Below are 27,418 nucleotides of genomic sequence, written 5' to 3'. Positions count from 1 at the left end.
ACAAATGGCCAATAAGCACATGAACAGATGCTCAACATAGTTATCATCAGGGAAATGCATATGAAAACACAATGAGATATTATCTCACACCTATTAGGACAACTACTATCAAAGAAAACTCAGCAAGTGTGTGTTGGTGAGGATGCAGGGAACACTGGAATGGCACACTGCTACAGAAAACAGAAAACAGTAGGGCTGTTCTTCAGAAAGTGAAAAATAACAGGGGCGTCAAGGTGGCTCAGTGGGTTAAGCATCCACCTCTTGATTTCAGCTCAGATCATAAGCTCACAGTTCCTGAGTTTGAGCCTCACGTCAGGCTCTGTGCTGATAGTGCAGAGCCTGCTTGGGATTCTCTCTCTCCCTCTCTCTCTCTCTGCCCCTCCCCACCTCTCTCTCTCAAAATAAATAAGTAAACTTGAAAAAAACAAAGTGAAAAACAACATTATCTTGTGATTTAACAATATATCACTTTGGGGCATATATTCAGAAGACTTTAAGGCAGGGTCTCAGAAATATTTGTACACCCATGTTCATAACAACATCATTTATAATAGCCAAAAGACGAAAGCAACCCAAATGCAGTATATGAAAAGATAAAGAAGATGTGGTATCTACACACAATGGAATATTATTCAGCCTAAAAAGAAGGAAATTCTGACACAAGCCACAATGTGAATTAACTTGAGGACAAGCCAGTGACAAAACCCGAAATCCTGTATGATTCCACTAGTATGAAGTACCTAGTCAAACTCAGAGCTGGGGGAGTGGGGCAGGGTGCAGGGGGAGGTGTTGATGAGTTGTGGTTTAACGGGGATAGAATTTCAGTTGGGGAAGATGAAAAAGTTCTGGAGATTACTTGCACAACAATGTGAGGAGACTCGATACTACTGAACTACATACTTCAAAATGGTTAAGATGATAAATGTTATGTTACATGTATTGGCCACAATTAAAACATTTTTTAATCCAAATTAAAATAAGATACCCCATTTTTACCATATAAAGTATTTAAAAAACACGAAAACAAATAAAATAAAATAAGATACCCCTTGTTCAACCTCTCAGATTAGTGACGATTATAACATTCAGTAGTGTCCAGTGTTGGTGAGGTCACGGACAGAGAAGTGCATTCAAAAGCTATTTAAAGTGTTATAAAGTGGTAAACATTTAGAAGGGGGGATGTGGCCTGACTTTGAACTTCCAGCCCTCACCACAGTCAGGGGAGGCTGAGGTCCTAGAAGAAGCAGGGGCTAAAGGTGAGGCTAAAGGACTGTGTTCTCACACAGCTCTGCCGCATGCACAGATAGACTCTTCGCTGCTGGGCCTCACCTCCCGCACGCACACCCTCCCCCAGTTAAGCCAGGGGGAGGAGAGAAAGACCCGGATGCAAGTTACAATTAGAACGCCTAGGTTAGGATTCAGGCTCCTGCACTTCTTACTGTCACCTCAATTAAGTGATCCACCTGTTCTGAGCCTCAATTTGCCCATCTGTAAAATAGGGATAATAACAGAACTCATTTCTCAGAGTTGACATGAGGATTAAATCAATCAATACAAGGGACGTGAAGGGAATCGCGGCTGCCTGGCAATTAGCAAGAGATCAGTCCACTGAGCTTTTGCCATCCCTATGTTGATGTTGCAGAGAGAGTAGGTGTGAGAAGACTTTAAAGCTGTACAGCTTTATGTTTTTTTAAAGGTCAGGATCTCTTCTGGGAACTCTCTCTTCCTCATACCTCAATAGAAAATCAATGTGGAAATCTAGAGATTGAGATTGGTTTCTTTCTGCCCTTCCTGCTTCAGAGGCTGTCTTGGCCTCTAAACTGTCCACTCCCGCAAGCAGGTCAACACAAGGCTGTCCAAAAGGGACAAGGGGCAGGGCCCCTGGGTGGCTTAGTCGGTTAAGCGTCCGACTTTCGCTTAGGTCATGATCTCGCGGTTCGTGGGTTCGAGCCCGGCGTCGGGCTCTGTGCTGACTGCCAGCTCAGAGCCTGGAGCCTGTTTCAGTCTGTGACTCCCTCTCTCTCTGACCCTCCCCTGCTCACGCTGTCTCTCTCTCTCTCTCTCTCTCCTAGAAATAAATAAAACATTAAAAAAAAAATTCAAAAGGGACAAGGGGCTTCCACCTCCCTCCCACAAGCTGCCCCCCTCTCCTTCACCCAGTGAGGGTGATGCCCCAGCAGCACCATTTGCAGAGCATCAGGAGGCAGAAGGGGGTAGGGAAAGGCAAGACAGGAGAAGGGAGAATTTAGGTGCTGTTCTTGATAAACATTTGCAGAAAAGGAAAAGGAGACAAAACGGGGAGGAGGCCATGCAGATAGGCTCCAGTGGTCTGTGATTTTGTTGTAACAACTTCCGGAGTGGGCGGCTGGGTCCTGGGGGGAGCGGAGGTGGAGAGGGGGTTGGAGAAGGGTGGTGCCCACCTGGAGCTCTTTGAGAAACACAAGTGAGGGCACAAGGGTTTGATTAACAAGTGGCAGCTGGACTGTGCAGAGAGTGGCCCACAGGAGGCTGTGCATGGTTCAAGAGCACGTCAGGGGAGCCCCCAAAGTGAGGAGCCCCCAAACCAGGAGTCCCTGGCTGTAGAATGATGTTGGCGACAGGGGAAGAGCTGGCTTCCTCCTCCCGCCCCAGCCCTGTGCTTTGCAATCGCCCCCACGGAGAACCCACCTCAAAAGTGAGATAGTGCTCCTTCAGCCTGTTCTCCTCAGCCTCCTTGGACTTGATGCCCCTCTCGACGGGGTGACACCCGTGCTCAGCCAGCTCCGCAGTCACCTGCCTCAACTTATTCTCATGGGAACGCAGCTGCTCCTCCTGCAAAGACAAGTCCCAGACTGTGAGGGCCCACTCTCAGGGTGGCACAGGGGCGAGTCTAATCCTGTCCTCTGGATCTGCTTCACCAAAGGGAAACGGAGGCCTGGCCTGGGTCATCAAGTATGTGGGGGTCCTGAGGGAGTGGCCCTCCACTCTCCTCCTCCCCGCCTCTCTTTAATCAGCATCAACTGATCAACAGGTGCGCACATACATCCCACCCACCAAAGAACGGCCAGACCACTCCGTGCTGCGTGAGCCATGGGCCGCATGTGTGTGCGTATGTATGAATGCATGTGTGTAGTGTGGGCGTGGGTACAGGGCACGTGTGTATGCACACACACACGTGTGTGTGTGTCTGTATGGTGTATGCGTGCATGCAGTCGTGTGTGTGTACATCGCATGTGCGCGCAGGGGCTCTGGGCATAAGCTGCAGCTTGGTAGCTCAGTGGAGAGACCCAGGGCAAGGGCCCAGGACAGAAGGGGACCCTGACGAAGACAGACAGTGTGGAGCTCCTCCTGCCCTGCACCTCCCAAGTAGTGGGCCACCATTTAACCTCTCCTCTCCAAAACACCCCTGAAAAAGTCCCGTAGTGATGAGTAGGCATTTTTAGGACTACAAATAAAGTATTTAAGGGTAGGTGAGGAAAGCAAAAGGGCCAACCGAGTCTCGCCTGTCCCCAGCTCCCTGTGACACACACGTTCTCTCACATTCATGCTCAGATACACACAATGCCCACAGACCTACAATAACATCCACAGGCTACACTGCCATTGGCAGAGAAGAACACAGGCGTCTGTGTGGTGTGTGGCCTCAGTCATCCCATCTGTAAATGGGGGTGGGGTGCAATGGGGATGGAGGAGAATATCTGCCTCTTCACTTTGTCTCTTAGCCCAAGACCAGGCAGCATCTAGGAGCTGAGGTGGAGGCTGTGAATGGGGGACCTGGCTGGACCGGTCTGAGGGGGTGGCAGTGGGGTCCCAAGAGCTTGTACCTGGCAGAGGCGCGTGGTGCAGGAGGGCAGCAGGGGCCGACAGAACTTCTTCATGGAGCTGACAGCAGCGGGGAAGGATGGGGCTGAGAAGATGGCAGCCACCAGGTTGATCCTAAGGATCCAGGACAGCATTTCTTCCTTGCTCCTAAGGACAGGATGGGAAGGGAGGTCGCACCGGCTTCTCACTATAGGACTCCCTGTCCCCCACCCAGCACCCTGGACCCAGCACTAGCCTGGCATAGGAAGACCACCAATCCGTTCACAAAAAGGAGACAAAGGAGTAAGGGGGATGGCAAGATGGGGGCTGGATGGGTCTGGTCAAGTCTATGTACGGAGCTCTCCGCTGTCCCAGCTTCTAGGCAAGACCTGGATTTTCACTTGAAAATAAAGCTGTCCAGGTTCAGAGCTAACAGACCTGGAGTAAGAGGACCTAGAGCCAGCAGCTGATCCCTGGATCTCTCAAACCTAGAGATAACTGGACAAGCAGTGTCCCCACTGAGGCTTCCTGTCCCTTTCCTACTACCTTGTCCAGCACGTACACTCTCCTCCTGAGAGGTCACCTACCAGCCTCCCTCCTTTTAAGCTGATCTGACACATGAAACTCTGATCTCAAGTCACAGGATAGGATGCCGGGGAGTGGACAGAAGGCCTTCCAGGGAAACTATGGACAAGACTTTACCATCCATTTCCCCACCCCAATTTACAGTAAAGGATGGTTCATTAAGACTCCATCTGCCCCAGACTTAGGGACTTCATTCGGTGAGCAACGAAATCACCTGGAAGGCTGGTTAGAACACAACCACTGGTCCAGCCCCGGAGTTTCTGATTCAGTAGGTCTAAGGTGGGGCCAAAGTAATTGCATTTCTAACACATTTCCAGGAGATCCTGAGGACCACACATGAGAAACTCTACTCTGAGGGACCCCAGCTGTTGGTCTTGTGGCTGACGTGCAGGGCAAGCCAAGGGCACCTCGCCTGAGATGGATGAGGAGAGGGGTGCAGCGTAGGCTCGATGCTGCAGGCCCTAAGGCCAGGATACGAGTGAGGGGGCTCCCACTCCTACTTACGGTGCCTGGAAGAGGAAGACCCTCCAGTCAGCCGTCTTCAGCTTAAGCACATTGGATTTCTTGCTGTAGTCAGAGGCCCTGGTGGCCAGAGCATGGTGCACACGAATGGCATTCTTCAAGTCGCCTTCAGACAGAGCTTTGTCAGGCCTGTACTCATCCTGGACAGGTGGGGGGGGGGGGCAAGCATCTGTCATCACCAGGCTCTGGTTTGCTAACCCACACTTCCTCGACCCTCACCATCCCTCCCTTCTGCTCTCCTTCCATTCTCAGCTCCCGCCACTCTGGCGCCATGCCCTCCCCAACAAAGCCCTCCAGCCTTTCCTCTCCACACCCTGGTTTGTCCCAAGACCCAAAGAGAACTTCCAATTGGTATCATCTGATTCCTGGGCACTTAAAAGGCCCTTCCCTGAAAACCCAAGGCTCTGAGTGAGCCTGAGGCAGGTTTTAATGAGAGGAAGACCCAGCATCTGCCTAAGCCCCAGGTCCTGCCAGGGACCGTCTGGGTACCACGAGGCAGGGACCAGTGGAAGACAGCACTGGCCTTTTCTGGGTAAGGACTCTGGGGCAGTCTCTCACCTTCTGCAGGTACAGGATGGTCCCTTTGAGCACCGCGTAGAATTTCTTCCAGCCACGCCTCCCACGGGGTGCTAGGGATGGGTGTATGGGTAGAGTGGCCACAACCACCCACCCCAATATCTTCTCCCCTGCTTCCCCTTACATGTCTACCTAGATGTGCAACCCCAGAGGAGCAGTCACAGGGCCAGACCCTCCCCCAGACTAGCATCCCTCCCCATGCCCCTTCTGTCGCCTGACACCCACTCCTCTTGCCATCCATGTCAGCGTGAGTCTTCCGAGTCAGCACACCATGCTTGTAGGTGGTAGCACTGAGAGCCTGCGGGACATCCAGGAAGGGGTTGCCACCATCCAGGATCCGTGTCACCTTCTTGGTGCCTGTCCCAAACTTGTCATCCACCAGCTCAGACAGTGATTTCCTCAGTTCATCCTCATCACTAGGAAAATAGTTGGCCTAAGCACAGCCTCCATAAAGTCTTAGCCCCACAGGGACATGCTCCCTCCCCACCAACCTCTTCTCTGGGAAGCAGTCAGAGGTGAAGAACACAGATAAGGAGGTTCCAATGCCAGATCACAGATCCATATATTTGACCCCTCTCCTCAGTCTTCGATTCTGACCCCTGTCCTCTGAGCTTTGACTTTTGGCCTCCAAGCTCCAGTCCTCACCATTGACCACAAAGTTGGAGAACTCATTTGTCTTATTCCTTATTTCTTCTCTTCTATCCAACCCTGAAAGCCCAGCCTCAGGGAGCAATGACTCATGGCCAGGCTGAAGCTGCTGCCAAAGCCCCACAAACATGCTGGGGGAGGTGATCCTCTAAAGTCTAGGATCCCCATTAGAACCCTGGTAGAAAAAATGCCAGCTCTTCCCAGTGTTGTTGGAATTCCTAACAATTCCTACCCGGGATCTCTACGTGTACCCAAAGACCAAGGTGCCCTGGGGAGCACAGGAGGGCGGGGCAGCCACTTTCCCCAGGAGCCTCTCAGTATCCCCACCCAGAAAGTTCACCACACCTCTTTCCAGATGGCTGGGCACCTCCAGGTCTCACTGCCTTTGCCAGGGAAGAAGTTATGGGGACAGTCACCCCTTCCCACTACCTAGAGAAGTTACTACCTAAATATGGTCATATTCTTGGTGTCAGAGGGGGACTCATGCTTCCTGCCTGCTTAGCTCCCAAGAGGGAAACTATCATCATTGGGAATAGTGGCAATACCCCCAGTACAGAAAACAAGTTGTGAACATCCTGAAACTAAGGTCATAGTTTAATCTATTCTATAACAATGTAAACACTTCACACTTTTTATCAAGATAGAAAATGTACCCAAAGAGGAACTCAACATATGGTGCTGACCCGCTGGACAGGGGTCACCAGATCCCTGGGCTGGGAGATATCAGCACCATGGAGAGTGACAGGAGTGACTTCCCTGTACCCTCTGCCACTCCCCCTTTTCCTTCCCACTGATTCACTTTCCCCACACCTGGGCCCATGGGCACTACTCACATGGCCCATTCCAGCTTTTCATTCTTGATGGAGTTGTAAAGGGTCTGGGACAGGGGAAAAGAAAAATAGAGGAGTTCAGGTAAAAAGTCAAAGAAATCTCCATCTACCTCTAGTAATGTGGATGCAGTAAGGAAGTATCATTTCAGCCAGTGGGGCAAAATGGGTGTTTGAGTCACAGTTGTTTGTTGGATAGGTAAATGAATGGGGGATGGGTGATTAGATGATTGTTCAGATAAATGGGTGGATAGATTTGATGATGAGTTGGGTAGATAGGTTGGTGGGTAGGTGGACAGGTAGGGAAATGAGTAGGTGAGTGAGAGTTCATGGGTGTAGAAGGTGTACTGTGTGAATGATGGCTGAGCATAGGGGCAGGTAAATGAATTTATAGGTAGATGAATGGATAAAAGTATGGATGCATGGGACATTGGGTAAATGAGATGGATGGGGAGATGAGGTTGTTTGATCTCACAAAATCTTTTTTTTCTTTTTTTAAAAAATTTTTTAATGTTTTATTTATTTCTGAGAGAGAGAGAGACAACATGAGCAGGGGAGGGTCAGAGAGAGAGGGAGATATAGAATCTGAAACAGGCTCCAGGCTCTGAGCTAGCTGTCAGCACAGAGCCTGATGCAGGACTTGAACCCATGAACCATGAGATCATGACCTGAGTTGAAGTTGGATGTTTAACCGACTGAGCCACCCAATCACCTCCTTTTTTTTTCTTTTTAATGTTTATTTATTTTTGAGAGACAGAGCATGAGCAGAGGAGGGGCAGAGAAAGAGGGAGCCACAGAATCCAAAGCAGACTGAAGGCTCTGAGCTGTCAGCACAAAGGCCGACACAAGGCTCAAACCCATAAACCACGAGATCACAACCTGAGCTGAAATTGGATGCTTAACCAACTGAGCCACCCAGGTGCCCCTCACAAATACTTCTTAACAAGCACTTCTGAATGATGAAGAAAATAATTATGGTAAGAAGAGTGATGGAGACAATGTTCTATTTCTTGACCTCCAGGCTCATTATCCAACTACCCACCTACTATCATGATATCCTTCAAATCCACTGTCTAAAAGTGAACTCATAACTTACCCCACCCCCATAAACCTGCTCCTCTTTCCTCCAAGGCAGAGACCTGACCAGGCTTGAAAGGCTTGAGTTCTGCCCTGGGCTCTAGCCTCAGAAGAAAACTAGAACCCCTTAATTCCTGGTGATTTTGGAGAAATGGGTGGGTTTTCACTGTGGTGACAACAATGATAGTTGTTGTGATGGCAGTGGTGATCAAGGTGGTAGTGGTGGTGGCAGTGGCAGCTGTGACAACTGGTGGCAGTTTTGAGGAGTACCATAACAGCAATGATGATAATGGAGTGCCAAAAACAAGTCACAAAGCCTACCCCTCTGCCTAACTCAGGGAACACATAACAGTCAAATGTTCAACTGAATGTTCACTAACTCTTTCCCAAAGTCACGGTGGCCCTGACCCCAGTATTAAAAATCTATACTGTCAGGTAGGCACCACTCTGGCTCAGTCAGTAGAGCATGAGACTCCTGATCTCGGGGTCGTGAGTTTGAGCCCCATATTGGGTGTAAAGATGACTTTTTTAAAAATCTATGAGCTCTTGAGTGGCTCAGTTGGTAAAGTGTCCAACTCTTGATTTCAGCTCAGGCCATCATCTTATAGTTCATGAGTTCAAGCCCTGCATCCAGCTCTGCACTCACAGTGCGGGGCCTGCTTGGGATTCTCTGTCTCCCTCTCTCTCCGCCCATCCTCTGTTCACACACAGGCATGCACAATCTCTCTCCCAAAATAAATAAATAAATTTTTAAAAAATTCTAGACTGTCACAGTTTAGTGGAGCAGAGACCTCTCTCCTCCCCACCCACTCCAGGTACACTTGGGGGCAAGGGAACCCTTAACAGGTTTTACCTTCAGCAGGTCTTTGGCAAAGTCTTGGCCATCATTCAGTTGGTCCAAGTTCGCAATGAATTGCTGGCAGGACATCTTCTTGCCAATGTTCTGTAACAGAGAAATGGTTCTACCTGAGAGTAGGGATGGAGGCTTATATGATCCCCACACCCTGCCCTGCCCAGCCAGAAGGGAGGAGGCAGCATCAAGGGCAGTAATGAAAAATACTGCCTCAATTTCCCTTTGTCTCCAAGAGTTTACAAAACTCTTTTTTCACTTTCAAGATTTTTTCTGACCCTCAAGCATCATGAAACGTTGGAGTTCTCCTCTCACCCAGATGGAGTCAGATTGGACTAAATTATATAATAGTGCCTAGTATGTTCAAGGGATTGTACTTGACATGCATTATTTTATTTCCTTCTCACAACAAGGAGAAGGTGACGTAAGTATTATTATCCCCATCTGACAGGTAAGAAAACTGAGGTACAGGAAGGTGAAGTGACGTGCCCATGATCACACAGCAAGGAAGTGGAAGGGCTGAGTGTGTCTGGCACCAAAGCCCATGCTCTCACCCGCTACTCCATGGTTAACTCTCCCAAGGTCACACAGCACCAGGACTTGAACCCAGGCCTCTCGGCTGCTGAGCAGAAGCTCTGTGTATTCCGTCACAACTGTCTCACCCTCTCACCTGTACAGAGGGGCGGCAAGACCTCCAAGAGGTAGGTGAAGTGAGGGACAGGTTGGTCTTAAGAGAATCAAAAATCAATTTCCATCAACACACATGGGTACCCCATGCTGAGCTGGGCCAGGCTGGGGCCAAGGGAACCCAAGCAGATGGTATCACTCCAGGAGGCACAAAGAGCTGAGAATGACTGTACCCCCAAGTTCTGCCTTTTTTAAACCACTGAATAACAGAGGGACTCCAGTTTTCCAAACCCAACACCTGATGTGCATTCTTTCAGACTCTTCTTGCAATACCCACGTCTGAGGACACACGGGGTGGCACTTCACCTTTGTAAAGACAAAGACCCTTGAACACCAGATACCTACTGGTGTAGGATTTTGTGGATTTAGGTTTGCTATAAGACAGTATCTTCCAAGACTTACCTACAGATGGGAATAGGGATTCCCTCCCACCCCCCAAAAAAGACTTCATAATCAAATAAGTTTATTTGCATGTTTCAGAGTCTTTAATGTGCTTTTGTGTTGGGAGTCTCCCAAGGGAGGATTCCATGTACAGCTTCCCATATTCATTGACCTTAGCACCATCTTCATAAAGAGAATCTATTAGTATCATGTGGGACATTCACAGACCACAGAGAATAATTCAGAAAAAAGAATATAAGGGAATATAGGGCTTTGTAAGTGGCTGACAAGCAAGAATTTTCTATACCTTTCCAAAGATTAAGGAGACAAGATCCTACCTGTGCCTTGATAGAGTATATTTCATGAGTGTATGTGTATATTTTACAAGGACATGTATGTACATACATGCATAGCCATTTTAGGTCTGCATTCATAATAGAGGAATATGAGATAATAATACCCGAGTTCCACGCACTGAACATACCCCAGCCACCAGTCAGGAGTTCAAAATCAAAAAATAACCAGGCAAGATTTTTAATCCTAGAAATGACAGGCTATCTTGTTACAAATGAACCTTCCTTAATAGAAACAATTGCTGGTCACGATATTAATAAAACATCTGTGGGAAGGCACTGGAGAAATACAGAGCAGTGAGGACCTCAAGGGTAAAGATCCTGCAAAGAAAGGAAGCATGGAGACGTGAGCCCAATAAGGAGCAGGTTTCCTCCCTGAAGCATTTGCCAAGTTACCAGCAGTGGCCAAAAGGCTGAACAACAGAGCGCCAGAAGGAGTGGAGAACAAAGACTGGAGTGCAGGGCCCAGCAAGGACAAGGGGCCCTGAAAAACACCCCAGTCATATGTCAACAACAAAAAAGATTAAATTAAGAAAGGAAGCACTAAAGGAACTTCTTCCGACAGGAGGAAAATTATGCCAGATGGAAGCATGAAGAAGCAGAAAGGAATGAAGAGCAACCAAAAGGTGGCTACATCAAAATGAACACTGATTGTATAAAACAACAATAAGAAAGTCTTCTGGGGAATAAAGTACAGAGCGAGATATAATATTTTAAAAGATGGTAACAGTGATATAGAAGTTGAGAGGGAAATAAATGGAGAAATAAAGTTAAAATGTTTTAAGGTTATTTCATTGCTCAGGAAGTGGGAAAAGTACATTCATAAGTTAGGATGCACACTGCAAACCACAAAAAGAATTCTGAGGGGCACCTTGATGGTTAAGTTGGTTAAACGTCTGACTTTGGCTCAGGTCATGACCTTGTGGTTCGAGGGTCTGAGCCCCATGCTAACAGCCGGCTCAGAGCCTGGAACCTGTTTCAGATTCTGTGTCTCCCTCTCTCTTTGACCCTCCCCTGCTCACGCTGTCTTACTCTCTCTCTCAGAAGTAAATAAAACATTAAAAAAATTTTTTTTAAAGAATTGTGAAAGAATGAACAATTAACAGGCTAATGGGATAAAAGGGAATTCCTTTTTTTTTTTTTTTAAGTTTATTTTTTGAGAGAGACATTGCATGAGCAGGGGAAAGACAGAAAGAAAGGGAGAGAAAGAATCCCAAGCAGGCTCCTCACAGTCAGCACAGAGTCTGGCATAGGGCTGGATCTCATAAACTGTGAGATCACGACCTGAGCCGAAATCAAGAGTCAGAGTGTTAACTGACTGGAGCCACTCAGACACCTCTGGGATAAAAGGAAATTCTAAAAAATACTTACATAATCCAAAAGTAGCAAGAAAGGAGGAAAAAAGCAACATAAAACAGATAAGTCAGAGAAAATAAATTGTATCCTGGTATGTTTAAATTTAATTATATTATTAATTCATTAAATGATCAAATTAAGAGGCAAAGATTATCAGACTTGATTTTTTAAGTCTGTCATACAAAAGACTTCTTAAATATAAGGGGACAGAATCTTAGAAACAAAGGATGGAAAAACATACTGTACATGCAAACACTAACAAAAGAGCTCCAGTATAACCACACTAATACCTGACAAAATAGACTTGAGGACAAGAAAACTTATTAGAGATAAAAAGAAACACTTTCATAGTGATAAAAGGGCCAGTCTATCAGATGACATAAGCATCCTAAATGTGTATGCACCTAATAAAATAGTCTCAAAACATAAAAGACAAAAATTGACAGAACCAAAAAGAGAACACCACATTCATAATCTTGGTTGGAAAATTTAACACTGTTCTCTCAGTAACAGGAAGAACAAGAATAATAAACAATCCATTAATAACAATTAGATAAAATGGACAAATTCCTAGAAACACACAAACTATCAAAAATGCTCAAGCAGAAATAGGAAATCTGAATAGATCTATAAGAAATAAAAAGATTGAATCAATGATTAAAAACCTCACAAAAGAAAACCCCAGAACCAGATGGCTTCAGTAGTAAACTTTATCAAACATTTAGAGAAAAATGAACACCAATACTTCTCAAATTTTTCCACAAAATTGAAGAGGGAAAACTCCCTAACTCATTCTATAAGGCCAACATTACCTTATACCAAAATCAGACAAAGACATCACAGGAAAACTACATCACACTATCCCTTAGAAATATAAATGCAAAAACCCTCAATAAAATACTAGCAAACAAATCCAGCAGCATTTTGAATGGATTATATACCATGACCAAATGGAATGTAACCCAGTAATGCAAAGGGTTCAACATACAGAAATCCATCAGTGTAATACACCACATTAATAGAATGAAGGCATGGGGGAACCACATGATCCTCTCAACTCATGCCGAAGAAGTATTTCACAAAATCCAATACTCCTTTCACAATAAAAACAAAAACAAAACAAAACAAAACAAACAAACAAAAAAGAAAAAACACTCAACAAACTAGGAATAGAACTTCCTCAGAATGCCAAAAGGCATCAAAAACTCACAGCTAATATCATACTCAGTGGTAAAAGACTAAAAGCTTTCCCCCTTAGATCAGGAAAAGGCAAGAATGCCCACTTTCCCCATTTCTATTCAACATTGTCCTGGAAGTTCTAGCCAGAGCAATTAGGCAACAAAAGAAGTAAAAGACATCCAACTCAGAAAGGAAGAAGGAAAACTATACCTATTCACAAATGACATGTCTTGTATACAGAAAATCCTAAAGAATATACCAAAAAATAAACACCTTCTGGAAAGTTGCAAGATACAAGAGCACACAAAAATCAATTATATTTCTATGTTAGTAAAGAATGATCATAAAATGAAAGTAAGAAAACAGTTTCGGGGTGCCTGGGTGGCTCAGTCGGTTAAGCGTCTGACTTCAGCTCAGGTCAAAATCTCACAATTCGTGGGTTCAAGCCCCACATCTGGCTCTGTGCTGACAGCTAGCTCAGAGCCTGGAGCCTGCCTTCGGATTCTGTGTTTCCCTCTCTCTCTAACTCTCCCCTGCTCATGCTGTCTCTATCTCTCTATCAAAAATAAATAAAACATTAAAAATTTTAAATAAATAAAACAGTTTCATTTACAATAATATTAAAAAGAATAAAATACTTAGAAATAAATGTAACCAAGGATGTAAAAGACTTGTATTCTAAAAACTACAAAAGATTGCCAAAAGAAATTAAAGACCTAAATAAATAGAAAGACATCTAGTGTTCAAGGATTGGAAGACTAAATATAGTTACAATGGTAATACTCTCAAACTGATCTATATATTCAATGCAATCCCTATCAAAATCCAAATGGCCTTTTTTGCAGAAATGTAAAACCTTATATTCAAATTCATAGGGAACTGTAAGGGTTCCAAATAGCAAAACTTGGAAAAGAACAAAGTTGGAAGACTCACGCTTCCTGATATCAAAACTTAAGTAGAGGGACACCTGGGTGACTCAGTTAAGCATCTGACTCTTGATTTAAACTCAGGTCATCATCTCGTGGTTCTTGGGTTCAAGCCTCACACTGTCAGCACAGATGGGGATGGGATTCTCTGTCTCTCTCTCCCTCTCTGCCCCTCCCCCTCTTNTTTTTAAATAAATAAAAATTTTAAAAACCATTAAAAAAGAAAACTTACTACAGACATAGGTAATCAAGATAGTGGAGCAGTGGCACAAGAAGAGACATACAGATCAATGGCACTAAATGAAGAGCCCAGAAACAAACCCATACATCTGTGGAGTCCTGAATGTTGTTTATTGAATAAATTTGACATGTAACTTTGCACCCATTTAAGGTATACTGTTTGTTACTCTGATACATTTATATATTATAATATTATGGTCAATTAATATGGCCAATACCATCTAATGTGGAAAGAATAGTCTCTTTAACAAATGGTGCTAAGACAACTGGATATCCACAGCAAAAGAACAAAATTGGACCCTTACCTTACTCCATATGTAAAAATTAATTCAAAATGGATCAAAGCTCTAAACACAAGAATCAACACCATAAAACTCTTAAAAGAAACCATAAAGATGAATCTTCGTAATCTTGGATTTGGCAGTGGTTTCTTAGATGACATCAAAAACACAAGGAAACAAGAAAAAAGTAAAGTGGACTTCTTCAAAATTAAAAACTTCTGTGCACCAAAAGATATATCAATAGAGTGAAAGACAACCCACAGAATAAGAAATATTTTTGCTAACCATATATCTGATAAGGATACAGTATCCAATTTGACAATAAATTATATTTAAAAAAGGATACAGTATCCAGAGTATGTAAACTCAACAACAAAAACACCAACTATGCAATTAAAAATGAGGAAAGGATGTAAAGAGACGATTCTCCTAAGATACATAAATCATCAATACGTATATGAAAAGACGCTCAACATCACTAATCACTAGGGAAATGTAAATCAAAACCACAATGAGATGATATAACTCCATAGTCATTAGAATGGCTACTATGGGGGCAGCTGGATGGCTCAGTCAGTTAAGTGTCAGACTTCAGTTCAGGTCATGATCTCATGGTTCATGGGTTTGAGCCCCACATCAGGCTCTGCACTGACAGCTCAGAGCCTGGAGCCTGCTTTGGATTCTGTGTGTGTGTCCCTCTCTGCCTTTTCCCTGCTCATGCTTTGTCCGTCTCTGTCTCTGTCTGTCTGTCTGTCTCTCTCTCAAAAATAAACAAACATTTAAAAAAAAAAAAAAAAGGATGACTACTAGCAAAACACAGAAAATAAGTGTCAGCAAGGATGTGGAAAAATTAGAAAATTTGTGGCCTGCTGGTGAGAATGTAAAGTGGTTCAGTCACTATGGGAAACAGTATGGCTGTTTAGGAAGAGAACAATAATATTACCATATGACCCAGCAATTCCACTTCTGGGTATATACCCAACAGAATTTCAAGCAGGGTCTCAAAGAAATATTTGCACATCCATATATCATCCATATATCCATAGCAGTATTATTCACAAAAAACAAAAAGGTGGAAGCAATCCAAGTGTCCATCAGCAGATGAAAGGATACACAAAATGGGATACATACATATGTATGTATTTAGCCTTAAAAAGGAAAGAAATTCTGTCACATGTCATTACATGGATGAATCGTGAGGACATTATGCTATGTGGCATTAATCAGTCACAAAAATATAAATTCTGTATGATTCCACTTGTATGAGGAATCTGGAGTAGTCAAATTCACAGAAACATAAAGGAGAATGGTAGCTGCAAGCGGCAAGGTGGAGGGGGATGTTGAGGAATAGTTGTTGAATACGTATAGAATTTCAGTTTGGGAAGATGAAGAAGTTCTGGAGATTACTTGCACAACAATGTGAATATACTTGACGCTACTGACCTACACTATATAAGAAGGTAGTTTTAGTGTTATGCATCTTTTACCACAATTAAACATTTTTTTACTATAACTTAATTTCTTTTAATCCAGAAAATGGGCAAAGTACTCAAATAGGCATCTCTCCAAAGAAGATCTGCAAATGGCCAACAAAAACATGAAAACATGTTCAACATCATTAGTCAGTAGGGAAATGCAGACCAAAACCACAATGAGATAGCACTTCATATCCACCAGGATGGCTACCATTAAAAAAGAAGGAAGCACTAAAGAGGATGTGTGGAAAAACTGAAATCCTCATGAACTGGCAAGAATTTAAAACAGTTCAGCCACTCTGGAAAACATTTTCACAGATCCTCAAAAAGTTAGCCATGTGATCTAGCTAGTCTACTCCTAGGAATTGAAAACAGGTGTTCAAACAAACAAACAAAACAACTGTACACAAATATTCACAGCAGTATGATTCACACTCATGACCCAGAAGGAGGAAACAACCCAAATATCCATCAACAGATAAATGGATACACAAAATGTGGCATATCCGTGCAGTGGAATATTATCTGGTCATAAAAATGAATGAAATATTGATACGAGCTGTAACTTGGAGGAATCTGGGAGACATACGCTAAGTGAAAGAAGCCAAACACAAAAAGCCATAGATTGTATGAATGAATTCATATTAAATATGCAGAATAAGCAAATGCATAGATGTAAAAAGCAAATTAGTGGTTGCCAGGGGCTGGAAGGAGGAGAGAATGGAGAGTGAATGCTAACAGGCACAGGAAACCTGTAACATTACAACCCTAGTTTGGGGTGATGAGAAAGTTCTGGAAGTACAGAGTGGCAATGATAGCACACCATTTGCATATACTTAATTCCACTGAATTGTGCGCTTTAAAATGGTTAAGATGGTTTATTATGTGTATTTAACCACGATAAAAAAAAAAGACAAAAGAATATGTAAGATGTGCACAACACAATGAGAAGACTTGACCTTATCTACATACAGAACATTTCAACTAACAACTGCAGAATGGACTTTATCTTCAAGTCCACATGAAACAGCTACTAAAACTGTCCACCTGAAGAACATGCACCTACCCCTCCGCCAGCTCCTTCACTGCCTCCTTCTCTGATCAGAACTGCGTCTGGGGGCCCTAGCAGNTTTTAAGTCTCTGGGTCCTCCCCAGGACTCTTGTCAGGAAATCATTATTCCCACCTCACAGATGCAGAATCTTAAATGCACAGATGTACCCACCAAAATGTCTTGCCCAGCATCACAGAGCCTCCACTTGGAAGCAAGAGCAGGATCTGAAGCTAGGTCTGTCCTGGCTCTTTCTTCCACCCTATATGCCCTGAACTTTCCTGGTTAACTCCAGAACCAGACTTGTTGGCCTGCTGTCCTCATGAGTCAATGAAATATCTCCAACCCAACAGAGAGTCTCTGACCACCCCTGGGTGAGCGATGACAGGGCAGTGATTGGTAGGGCCAGATGAGGTGATGGGGGACACAGAAGGGGGAACATGGAGATGGGGGGTCTAGGCTCACAGGGCATGCACACCACCAGCTACACTTACCACCTGAAGGAGGGCAAGAGAGACCAAAGAGGGGGGTCCCCGGAGCCGATGGAGGAAAGAAGAAGGAGTTATTGAGCCACAAGCAACACAGAAAGCCCAGGGCTATGAAGGCACAGCCTCACAGCCTGGGGCACCCACCTGTCACTTCACTATCTGCCTGGTGGTGGGTGGGGGTGATGAGAACACCTCTTGAGGGCAACCTACCATTTGACAGAGGGGGCTGCCTGGGGCGAGACACTTCAGCAGGGCCACATCCAGACTTGCCAGACCGGACTGCGGCAGGAAGAACACTGGCTCTTTTAGCAATACCTGGAGCCAACACAGCTTGGGGGGGGAGGGGACATCTTATTTAGCAAACCCTAATTCCCCTGCGCCTCAGCTGTACTCTCTGCTTGGGGGCAAGGCATCCACGCAGATCTCAGGTGGATAAACTAATGCAGAGCCAAGTCTAGAAGCCAAGTTGTTCAACTCTCAGGTATGCTTAAAGAACCATGGCCAGCAAGCAGGTATCAGGAAGGAGGATGGGAGAAAGAGCAAGCCCCAGGACAGTGCAGGGGTGTGTCAGTGCGAGCACATGCCCCTTTCCCGCCTCCCCGACTCACATGTCCGTGCAGGTCCGTGTTGAGCAGCATCAGAGCACAGGTGAGCGTGTGGATCCCATCTAAATAAGAGATGGTGGCACCTTCAGTGTAAGGTCCCATTTCTCCAAACCCAGCCCCCCACCCGTCTCCTGACAGAGCCAACCTGAAGGCCTTGGAGACAGGAAGAGGCCAGCCACCAGCCAAATGCACCTCAGGGCCCAGAAGCTATGTGATGCTTCCTGCTCTGCCCTGCACCGCAACACCAGTCACTTGCCTGCCCCAGGTCAGGGCCAACCCCTTCCTCACAGGGGACCTGAGCAGCCTGGGCCTGCCTTAGGCCAGACTCCTGCCTCCTATGACCAAACTTATCTTGACACTCAGACCCAGGAGTGGCTATGGGTCACCTATGTCCCTGCCACGGCCTGTGTCTCCTCCAATAACTGGCCTAGTCCCCCAGTTCCCGGGACTCAAGTCCATCCACAGGAAAATGCTGCCGCTAAGAGGGCCCCAAGCCGACCTCCACACTGGGACTCCCACCACACCGAGAATCACCACTGCCACGGGGAACAGGCAGAATGAAAAACCAAAAGAATGAATCTAGGATCGAGGACTTCCAGGCAAAGAGAATGACAGTGGGCAAGACATTTGGAAGGTCTCTTGTCCAGCAAGCAGACCCCATTCCATATGCCATCATTCAATGCGCACTGAGCAGGACGGAGGTGGCATGCAGACCAAGAGTAGGAGGAAGCCAGGGCCCAGCAGGGGCGGCAGGTGGGCACATGGCCATACCTTCCGAGGTGCTGTCATCCGGGTTGCACTGGCAGTACCGGCGGGAGAAGTGTGTAAGGACCCGCTCACGCTCCTGCGTCTCCCCCATCAGCGGGAAGGCCTTCAGGAAGGTTCTGGAAGGGAATTCAAGGATGCTGAAGAGAAACTCCTAGAGTCCCTGAATCAGTCTAAAGTAGGAATCCCCCCCCACACACACACACACCACATAAACCTGCCTGAGCAGGCCAGGACTCCAGGGCCTCAGCATCGGAGCCAAAGGGGACATCCTGGCCCCCAGGACAGCCTCTGGAGTGTGGAGGCTAAGGACATTTAGAATTTCAGCCCTCAGTGCCCTCCACAAAGTAGGCAGGGGACAGATTATGAAGAACAAAGGCAGATGAGCACCTCAGGGCTACCATCAGCTCTTCTTCAGGATAAATGCCCAGCCCTCTGTCCCTCCTCTATGGCGGGGCCTGGATTAACCACACCTGCTCTCAGACTGCTCCGCTTCAGGCTTCAGTCGTTTCTGCTCCTCTGAGCCACCAGCTGAGCCCCAGGCCCCGCCCTGTCCTCCCTCACTCTTCCCCCACCCCAAGCCTGAGCTCTCACCAAGTCCCAGCGGCTTGTTCTTTACCTCTGATCTCAAATCCTCCTCCTCCTCTGCCCTCATCATATGCCCTGGGGACCCACAGCAGCCTCCAGACAGGTGCACCCCTGCACCTCCCTGATACATCTTCCCTGCAGATACCAAACGACCTTCCTAAACACACATGCAGTCGAGACTCGCCCCTCCTTAAAACCTGTCACTGGCTCTCCAGAGCACTCAGGATAACACCCAAGCTTCTCATGTTCTGGCCTTCTTGATCATCCCACCTCTCTCTCCTGCCCCTCCAACCTCACCTCCACCCACCTCCCACACCATATGCACACCCTAGACAGGACAGGCCCATTCACTGTCCCATGCCCCTAGGTGGGCTGAAGCCGTCTGGAAGAACTTTGGCTCCTTTACTGGGCAGCTCTGAACCCCTCTCCCAGCCCACTTCAAAAGTCACTGGCTCTCAGGGGCCCCTGAAAGTTGACAGCAAAACCAGAGGGACTGGGAAATGGGGCCAAGGCACATCTCTTCTTGGGAAGGAAAACTGAAAGCTGAGTAAACTTGAGCCTCTACCTGTCCAGGGTTCATGAGACTAGTTCGTTACTAACTTTGCCATTGTTCATTTGCTTCCTGGAAAGTCCATTCTGCTTTATGCTCTGTCCTCCTGCTGCTCCTAAAGCACCCTGAGACCTGTGAGTCCACCTTGGCCAGCCCTTACTCTCTGAGGCCTCCCAAGGCATCCAAACCTGTAGACCATGCTCTACTTCAATCCAAATCAGTCAGCAACTGCCAGACAAAAACACTATGGGGGCATCTGGGTAGCTCAGTCGGTTGAGCGGCTGATTCTAGATTTGGGCTCAGGTCATGATCTCAGGATTGGTGAAATCAAGCCCCAGCATCAGGCTCTGTGCTAACAGCATGGAGTCTGCTTGGGATTCTCTCCTCTCTCTGCCCCTCCCCACCCCTCTCAAATTAAATAAACATTAAAAAAAAAAACCACTCTATCTGCCATCTAGTACTCCCCTTCCTTGTCCTGGTCTCTCCTGTACCCTGTTCTCTTTCCCACCCCATGGCACCCCACTCTGCCCACCCCCTCTAACCACACTCCACTCAGACTTTTTAGAATCCATCCCCCATCCCAGCCTTGATTTGTCCTACCTACAATCCATCCATCCAGCTCCTACTCATCAGTCCAAATACCCCTTCCCCAGGGGTCCTCAACAAGCCACAACTCAACATGGCTGCCACCAAACTCTCAGGAGGCCCCTAGGGTCAGCCTTACCACTGTTCACACTTCCCACTGCACTTTGGCAACACCAATCACTCTAGTCAATCCTCCAGATGGCCCCTCACGCCAACCTTTCCTCAAGTCCCATTGCCCACCTCACACCTGTCCTCTCCCACCGAACCCTCTTCAGAAGCCTGCATGCCTCCGGATCAAAGGCCACCACCTCTCAAAACACTGATTTACACCCAGCACGTTCTGTGGCTCTCTAGTGCCTGTGCAGTAGAGCCTAAATCTACCAGGCTGGCAGACAAGGTTCTCCAGCTGAGCACCCACGCCTCTGATCTGACCCCACTGAACACCTTCTCCTAAGAACCTTCCTCATCCCAATGCAAACTTCAGACTCCGCTCAGTATAGCGCACCTTGCAGCAGACCGACACTTGCACTGAGAACCTGAGATAAGCCAGACAGAACGCATCTCTCTCAATCTACCAGGAAGCCCCTGATGCCACAAAAACCACAAGGCCAGAATTCGGAGAGAAGAGAGCTGAGGTGAGGGGTTGGACTATGGCTGCTTTTTCCTTGGGGCCAATGCTGATTATGCGTAAAGGCAAGACCCAGAACACTTGGTGGCTTCAGAGAGCTGAAGACACAAACCTGGAGACCTGAGGGGCTGTGAACACATGACCACTGTTCCCATAGAGACAATGGCCAAATTCTGAAGATGGGAGGGGCAAGATGCTAAGAAGCTAAGCAGAAAGCCTCTGAGAAGTAGAGGGATTGGGGTTTTTATGACACTCTGGCCACATAGAGGGAATGCAATTAGGATTCAGGACCCACCAAAGGAAGAGACCCCAGTGAACACACTAGGCTTCCAGTGGAAAAGGGGGAACCCTGAGTTTACCAAACTGTGGTGTAGCCTCTCCTCAGCTCAGCCCTGGTTGGATTAAGACTACACCCCCTGCCCCCCTCTAACTGCTTATCAAAGGAAAACGTAAACCCTTGCGGGAGGAATATATAATAATCTAGAGCCACTATAATTCCATACAAAATGCACAGCACCTAATAAAAAAAAAAAAACTATTGAACATGCAGAGAGACAGGATATATGGATGGAAAACCTAGAGAAAAAAAAAGACACAAAAAAAACCCAGATACAGTTGACTCCAACAATACAGATATTATGAGAGCAGACAAGGATTTGAAATAACAATGATTAATATGTTCAAAAAGAGGAGCACCTGGGTGGCTCAATTGGTTAAGTGTCCAACTCTTGATTTCCGCTCAGGTCATGAGTTCACAGTTTATGGGATCGAGCCCCACATCAGGCTCTGCACTTGCAGCGCGAGGCCTGCTTGGGATTCTCTCTCCCTCTCTTTCTGCTCCTCCCCCCTTGCAAGAGCACTCTTCTCTCTCTCTCAAAATAATAAACATTTAAAATGTACATATATATGTATACATATACACACACACGTATGTTTATACACACACATATGTACATATGTATACACACACACATACATACATATAGGGACACCTGGGTGGCTCAGTCAGTTGGGTGTCTGACTTCGGCTCAGGTCATGATTTCATGGTCTACGACTTCAAGCTCTGCATTGGGGTCTGTGCTAACAGCTCAGAGCCTGAAGCCTGCTTCAGATTCTGTGTCTCCCTCTCTCTTTGCCCCTTCCCTACTCGCTTGCACTCTCTCTCTCCCAAAAATAAACAAACATAAATTTAAAAACATTTTTAAATATGAACATATATATACATATATATGTTGTAAATATATATGTATAATATATATTTAAATATATAAATTTATATTTAAAATATATGTAAATATATATGTATAATGTATACATATATATGTTTAAAATATGTTCATATTTTATTTTTTTTAATTTTTTTAATGTTTTATTTATTTCTGAGAGAGAAAGAGAGACAGAGACAGAGTGAGCAGGGGAGGGGCAGAGAGAGAGGGAGATACAGAATCTGAAGCAGGCTCCAGGCTCTGAGCTGTCGGCACAGAGCCCGATGCAGGGCTCGAACCCACGAACCATGAGATCATGACCTGAGCCGAAGTCGGATGCTTAACCGACTGAGCCACCCAGGCGCCCCTATGCTCATATTTTAAATATGAACACATGTATATATATGTTCAGGGGTGCCTGAGTGGCTCAGTCAGTTAAGGATCTGACTCTTGATTTCAGCTCAGGTCATGATATAGCAGCCATGAGTTTGAGCCCCACATTGGGCTCTCTGCTGTCAGCACAGAGCCCACTTTGGATCCTCTGTCCCCCTCTCTTTCTGCTCCTCCTCCTGCTTGAACACTCTCTCTCTCTTGCAAAAATAAACATTTTTAAAAATATTGTAATATATATATATGTTCAAAAAGAGAGGGAAAGGTCGAGAAAATGAGTGAAAAGATGAGAATAAATTCCCCCAGAGAATTAGAATCTATTTCTTTAAAACTGGGGTGGGGGGCACCTGGCTGGCTCAGTCAGATGAGCATGCAACTCCTGATCTCGAGATTGAGTTTGAGCCCCATGTTGGGTACAGAGATGATGTAAAAATAAAATATTTTTTAAAAATTTAAAAATAACAAAATGAAAATTCTACAAGTGAAAAACATAATAATTAAAAGTAAAAACTCGGGAGAGGCGCCTGGGTGGCTCAGTTGGTTGGGCGTCTGACTTTGGCTCAGGTCATGATCTCACGGTTCATGGGTTCGAGCCCCGCATCCGGCTCTGTGCTGACAGCTAGCTTAGAGCCTGCAGCCTGCCTTGGATTCCATGTCTCCCTCTCTCTCTGCCCCTCCTCCGCTCGCGCACGCAGGCACTCTCTTTCTCTCTCAAAATTAAATAAACATTAAAAAGTAAATTAAAAAGTGAAAACTCAATAAATGGGTTTAACAGCATATTACACATAGAAAAAAGGGTAAATGAACTAAAAGCAGATCAAGAGAAAATATCCCAAGTGAAGAAGAGAAAAAAGAATGGAAAATACATTTTTTTAAGTGTAAGAGATGTCTGAGACATGGTGAGAAGATCTAACATTCAGGGACCACTTAGCTCAGAGACTGCTGTCCCCTGCCCCTAGGGCTGCAGCTTGGTTATTCCCTGTGGGCCCTGCCACCAGAGACTGCCTGACACTGGGCTGCACTCCATCCACCTCTACCCCCTTCGAGGCCTGCACCTGACCCTCCTGAAGGCTACTCTCTGTGTCCAAACGCCAATAAGACCTGTGATGAAATCCCATTTTTGCNGGCGATCACTTTACCTGTCAGCTGGTTCTTCATTTGTAAATGGCAAAGATAACCCTACCCTACAAAATGTGGTTAGGATGATGTCAGTAGGGAGTATAAAGATCTACTGCCTCTGGCAAACAGGAAGTCGATATAGGCAAGCCTTTTGCCCTTTCCTCTCTTAAAACTCCGTGACCACATTCCCACCTTCATATCCTCCGCCCACCACATAGCAGGCACTTACTGAGTTGTTGGATTTTTGACGTGCTCATGACCCCTTCACCACAGCCTTCCCAGAGGGGTCAAGAGACTTGCCCGGGGATGCACAGCAAGTTTAGGATAGAGCTGGCATGAGAATCCAGACATGTGGCCTGTAGCCCTGTAGATACCGCCCCATCCCAACCCTACTGACCTGAGCGCTCGGTCCAGAGTCAGGCCCGAGAAGTCGAAGAAACTGAGATACTCCCCGGCCACCAGCCTGCTGAACTCGTTGCTGTCAGGAGAGTATGAGGTATCCATTAGAAGTAGGGCATAGCAAATAACAGGAGGTACACGGGCAGTGGGCCCTGGGGTACCCTGACCCACCTACCTGACCTGCCCTTCCCTAGGCTGTCTCCCCTCCCACGCCCGCTGGCAAGTTGGACTATGATAGATCATCCTTGGGGTGGGGCATTAGGAAGGCTTCAGAAAGGAGGTTCTGTCTCTGGAAAGTAAGAGCCAGTCAGGTGAAGGGAGTAGGGGGAAGGATGACGCAAAGTGTCCCCAGCAGAGGAAACTGCACAACATGTCTCAGAAGCTATCAGTTGGGCCATGTGGCCAGAGTCAGGCAGCAAGAACATGGCAGCCAGAGACGAGGTAGGGAGCAGGGCCTCAGGAGCAAGGGAAGGATGGGGCAGTGATCCGGAAGAGTATAAAGCAGGGAGGGGAGGAGTGAGATGGTCAGACCTGTGTGTGGAACACCACCTGATGAGTGGAGACCCCTGGGGGCTCCATGGCTGTCCTGGAGGGGTGAAATGAAAACGGAGGGTAAGGGAGGAAAGAGTTTTCGGAGGAAGAATCCACAGGAGATGGAATGGTGTGGGGCATGACACTGGAGGTGGCCCTGAGGCAAGGTGTCCAGAGGTAGACAACAGGTAGAGCTGGATGTACCCACGTGAGAGCTGTGAGCCGGTTAATGACTTGGAAGAAGAGGATGAGCCCATGCAAGAGGAGGGTGCAGACGAAGGATGGAGATCAGAGGAAGCCCCTCTGAAGGGTACAGGCCTACTGAGAAGAGAAAGGGAGCCAGTGGAGGAGACTGAGAAACAGCAGCCAGAGAATCAGGGATATAGCATCCGGGAGGACAAGAGTGTTTCAAAGAGACCGAAGTGATGAACTCTTGTCAGAAAAGAGACCAAATTTCCACCTAAATCTACCCAAGCCCTGAGCCCTCCCTCCCATTTACAGGAGAATAGGGACTGAGGAGATAGGGAAAGCGTGAGGCAACTCCATGAGGACACCAAATCCAAATCGTGGAAAATTCTTCTGGACACACGACTGTTTCTTTGACAGATACATGGCCTTAAGAAAAAGGAAGCAGCCTGGCAGACTATTGTTTAAGACACTTAAGAGAAGGAAAAAAGAGAGAGAGGGAGTTTCAAGAGATCTACTGGCCAAATGTAATGTGTGGACCTTGCTTGCATCCTGATATAAGAAGCATTTCTGAGACAGAAAATTAAACTGAGACTAAATGTTAGAGATTCTATGGAATTTGGGGTAGTTTTGTTAAAAATTATAATGGAATTATGATTATATTTAAAAATCCTTATCAGTTAGGATTGCCTGGGTGCCTCAGTTGGTTAACTGTCCGATTCTTTTTTTTCTCCATGTTTATTTATTTTTGAGAGAGACAGAGAGTGCACACGCAGCAAGGGCACAGAATCCGAAACAGGCTCCAGGCTCTGAGCTGTCAGATACAGGGCTCTAACTCACAAACCATGAGATACTGACCTGAGCCAAAGTCGGACGCTTAACCTACTGAGCCACCCAGACGCCCCTGTCTGATTCTTCATTTCTGCTCTAGTCATGATCTCATGGGATCATGAGCATGGGATCACGGGATCTCTGCCCCACCCCTGCTCACACTTTCAAAATAAATAAATGTTTAAATAAATAAATAAATAAATAAAATAAAAATCAGTTAGAGACATATACTAAAGTATTTATGGATCAGATGATAGAGTTCCTAAACTATGCCTTAACATAGTATAGCAAATGGTGGAGACGGGGGGCGGTGGGGGAAGGTAGTGCTAGGTGAATATTGTTAACTTTGAAGCTGAGTAATGGGTATATGGAGGTTTGGGAGGGGGGCAGGTAATGTTTATTTATTTATTTTGAGAGAGAGAGAGAGTAAGAGCAGGAGAAGGGCAGAGAGAGAGAGGGAGGAAGAGTATCCCAAGCAGGCTCCACACTGTCAGCACAGAGCCCAGAGCCCAATACGGAACTCAATGTGGGGCTGGATCATGACCTGAGCCAAAATCAAGAGGTGGAAACTTAACCAATTGAGCCACCCAGGTGCCCCCATAAGGAGGTTTAATATATTATTTTCTCTGGTTTTCTATATGGTTGAAATTTGCATAATAAAAATTTAATTAAATAAAAAGAAAGAAAGGGGTGTGTCTGTGACATTGAGCCAGGTAAGTTGGGGCCTCATAGCAGCCACTAGATTCAAAGACAAAGGCCACTAATGAGGCCACTAATGGTCTTGGCCTAGATGAGCTGCTGCAGGCATTGGGTGGGGAAGAAACCTGCCCCCCAGAACTGAATGTGGAGTTGAGGAGGGGATTGAGGCCACGCAGAGCAGAAAACCCCAGAATTCTGGCTGTGAAGAGGCTGGGAGAAGAAGTGCATTTGAGGAAGAATTTCCGTTTTTAGATGAGAAAGACAAGCGCAGTTAAGCAGTTAAATGCTGATGGAAATTCTTGTAGCAGAGTGGTCAGAAGGACGGGAGGACGCAGATCAACCACAACCAGGGCTCCTGGAGGGCCTTCTTAGGTTGGGGGTGGGGGTTACAGCCCAGGGCGAGAGGTAGGGCTTCGAAGTCCTGCTGTGATGTCTGGGGCGGTGCTAAGAGGCAAGCCCAGCAATGTGAAGGCTGAGAGGGTAGAGGAGGAAGGAGGGAGAGAAGCTAGGGAAGGATCCCAAGTGGAGCTGCCCTCAACGCCTCCCTGTGACCTAAGCTTTCAGTCAGTTCTGACTTAAGGTCTAGGGTCTGAATGTCCCCTCTGCCTCAGGGGCTATAACTGCCTCAGCTCATCTCAGAGCCTTAATGTGGGTATGGGAGGCCCTCTGGAGGAAGGACAAAGGCAGGTGGCCATGTGATGGTCAGACATGCTCAGGATGCCCCCACTGATTCCCTCAGTCTCAGGGTCCCCGGCTACTTCCCCCACCCCGCCCCGGCATCACGTGGCTCAGGACTCCCATCTGGCTAGTCCCCTTTCCACAGTCTCAAGGCCAAGGCTCGTGCTTTGGCAGCTTCCGTCCCCTTAGCCAGTCCCAAAGGACTGAGAGTTGGGCTTAATGAGGGCCAGGAACCCCTTCCCAACTCCTGGGTCGCAGGCAGTCCCAGTCCAGACCCAGGTTCTCCTCTCCCTGGCCCCGCCCCACTACTGTGTTCTCACTATCGTCATCATGGTCCCATAACCACACGCCACATCGCACTCCCCAGCCCCGAGGGACC

The 27,418-nt window shown here is 46.5% G+C and overlaps 1 protein-coding gene across 1 annotated transcript in view; it reads right to left on the bottom strand.

The window, feature by feature from the left end:
• PSD2 (pleckstrin and Sec7 domain containing 2) overlaps positions 1 to 27,418 on the bottom strand; it is a 57,028-nt gene that overhangs the window by 3,460 nt on the left and 26,150 nt on the right. Inside the window, exons 6-15 of the mRNA XM_077768755.1 lie at positions 24,113 to 24,193; positions 18,657 to 18,769; positions 17,889 to 17,947; positions 8,869 to 8,958; positions 6,945 to 6,988; positions 5,689 to 5,879; positions 5,446 to 5,516; positions 4,870 to 5,027; positions 3,804 to 3,948; positions 2,668 to 2,811 (exon numbers count right to left, since the gene is read on the bottom strand). Of these exons, the coding sequence (XP_077624881.1) occupies positions 2,668 to 2,811; positions 3,804 to 3,948; positions 4,870 to 5,027; positions 5,446 to 5,516; positions 5,689 to 5,879; positions 6,945 to 6,988; positions 8,869 to 8,958; positions 17,889 to 17,947; positions 18,657 to 18,769; positions 24,113 to 24,193 (1,096 nt within the window). The remainder of the gene's footprint in view (positions 1 to 2,667; positions 2,812 to 3,803; positions 3,949 to 4,869; positions 5,028 to 5,445; positions 5,517 to 5,688; positions 5,880 to 6,944; positions 6,989 to 8,868; positions 8,959 to 17,888; positions 17,948 to 18,656; positions 18,770 to 24,112; positions 24,194 to 27,418) is intronic.

The sequence above is a fragment of the Crocuta crocuta genome, unplaced genomic scaffold (assembly GCF_008692635.1).
Source record: "Crocuta crocuta isolate KB4526 unplaced genomic scaffold, BGI_CrCroc_1.0 scaffold64, whole genome shotgun sequence".
Classification (NCBI taxonomy): Eukaryota; Metazoa; Chordata; class Mammalia; order Carnivora; family Hyaenidae; genus Crocuta; species Crocuta crocuta.
The sequence above is the reverse complement of the archived record's forward strand: the minus strand, read 5'-3'. Positions and strand labels throughout refer to the sequence as shown.